Source organism: Corapipo altera, unplaced genomic scaffold (genome assembly GCF_003945725.1).
Source record: "Corapipo altera isolate COAL_440 unplaced genomic scaffold, ASM394572v1 0, whole genome shotgun sequence".
NCBI classification, from domain to species: domain Eukaryota; kingdom Metazoa; phylum Chordata; class Aves; order Passeriformes; family Pipridae; genus Corapipo; species Corapipo altera.
Genome location: NW_020884872.1, coordinates 70,873,276 through 70,874,726, shown reverse-complemented (window position 1 = coordinate 70,874,726; position 1,451 = coordinate 70,873,276). Strand labels below are relative to the sequence as shown.

The following is a 1,451-nucleotide window of genomic DNA, read 5'->3' as shown; positions in this document are numbered from 1 at the left end:
ATCCTCACCTTGTCTTCTTGGTATACCAGGATGAAACTGGAGTCAGGACAAGATTTTAACAGTCCATTCTCTAGTTTCCTGTGCAAACTTTTTGATCTTGAGACTTCAGCTTAAGGCACATTTACTTCTCAAGTTCTTTGAAGACTTTAACTAAGGAAGAAAGACTTTGATTTGTTCCAATGAGACAAGCTCACTCATTATTTTTATAAATGTCTTTTCACACAAACTGCATGAAACTTTTTCACACAAAGCATCTCACAGGCAGGCTCTGATTTTCTTTTAATTTTTAATAAGGGAGAAGGCTACAACAGACAAAAAGCTTAATTCTACTGTAAATGTTTTTCTTATGAAAATAATGTCAAGTGCACTTTAACATTAGTTTTTTTCAAATATATATACTCATTATTTCAGCGATTGCACCACAAGCTATGCCAACAAGTTTACTGAGGAAAAATTGAAAAAATTAAAATCTTGTGTAGCATTGCAAGCCAGTCATTTAAAATCTACATAACAAAGTTCTCTACGCTCCGGGGAAAAGACTTCAAGCATCCTCTTAAAAACTGCCTCTCGTCTCCCGGAGAGGGAGAATCCCTCAGGCTGCGTTCCCCTTATGCCAGCAGGAAGGGCACAGCCGACGTGTGTTTGTCGGCAGGAAAGAGGTACAACACTTTGGGAGAGGTGGAACCATTTGAGGTCCTGCTCGGAGCGCCGGTATTTCGACCTCGACCCCGCGAGGGGGAGAAGGCTCGATAGCCAGCCCGGCAGAGAGCTGGAGCGCCGATCGGGCCCGGGGCAAGGGTCCGGCCGTGTTCCGGGGCTCACCTGCCGTCTTCCCCCGCCGGTGCGGGCGGTGACCCCGGCGGGCGCCGCGCCGAGCGGTTAACGCCCCTCAGCCGGCCCCGGCTCGCTGCGCCCCACCGGACACCGCGCCCAGCCGCCCGTGGCTCCGTGCCTGCCTCCCGCTCTCCATCCATCCATCCATCCATCCATCCATCTATCTATCTATCTATCCATCCCTCCTCCTCCCTCCCTCCCGCCCGCACCGGCTCCCCCTCCGCCTGCCCGGCCCCGGCCGCCGGCGCTACCCAGGATGCCCCGCGCCGGCGCAGGCGCGGCCGCTCAGGAAGAGGAAAATGGCATAAACAACCCGGAGCGCCGGGACCGCTGAGGAGGAGGAGGCGCCGCCGCCCCGGGCCGCGCGGCCCCTTTAAGAGGCGCGGAGTCGCCCCCTCCTCCTCCCCCTTCCGGAGCCGGACCCGGGGTGACGGCGGTCCCCGCGCCCCTTCCCCCTGCCCGCCCCCTTCCCCATGGTGCCGACCCCGGCGGCGGGGCGGTTGCCATGAACAGCAGCGGCCTGCCCTGCTCGTCGCCGTCGCCGGTGGTGGGGCCGCCGCCGCCGCCGCCGGGGGCGGGGGTCGGCGTGGCGGGGCCGGCGGCCGGCGGGGCGGGGG

The 1,451-nt window shown here is 58.5% G+C and overlaps 1 protein-coding gene across 1 annotated transcript in view; it reads left to right on the top strand.

Moving 5' to 3' along the window:
* Window positions 1-1,086: 1,086 nt before the first annotated feature.
* The window catches only part of PAN3 (poly(A) specific ribonuclease subunit PAN3), an 80,689-nt gene continuing 80,324 nt past the window's right edge, over window positions 1,087-1,451 (top strand). The window contains 2 exon segments of the mRNA XM_027651777.1: window positions 1,087-1,446; window positions 1,448-1,451. The exon segment at window positions 1,448-1,451 is cut by the window's right edge and continues 250 nt beyond it. Coding sequence (XP_027507578.1) covers window positions 1,340-1,446; window positions 1,448-1,451 — 111 coding nt within the window. The 5' untranslated portion in view covers window positions 1,087-1,339.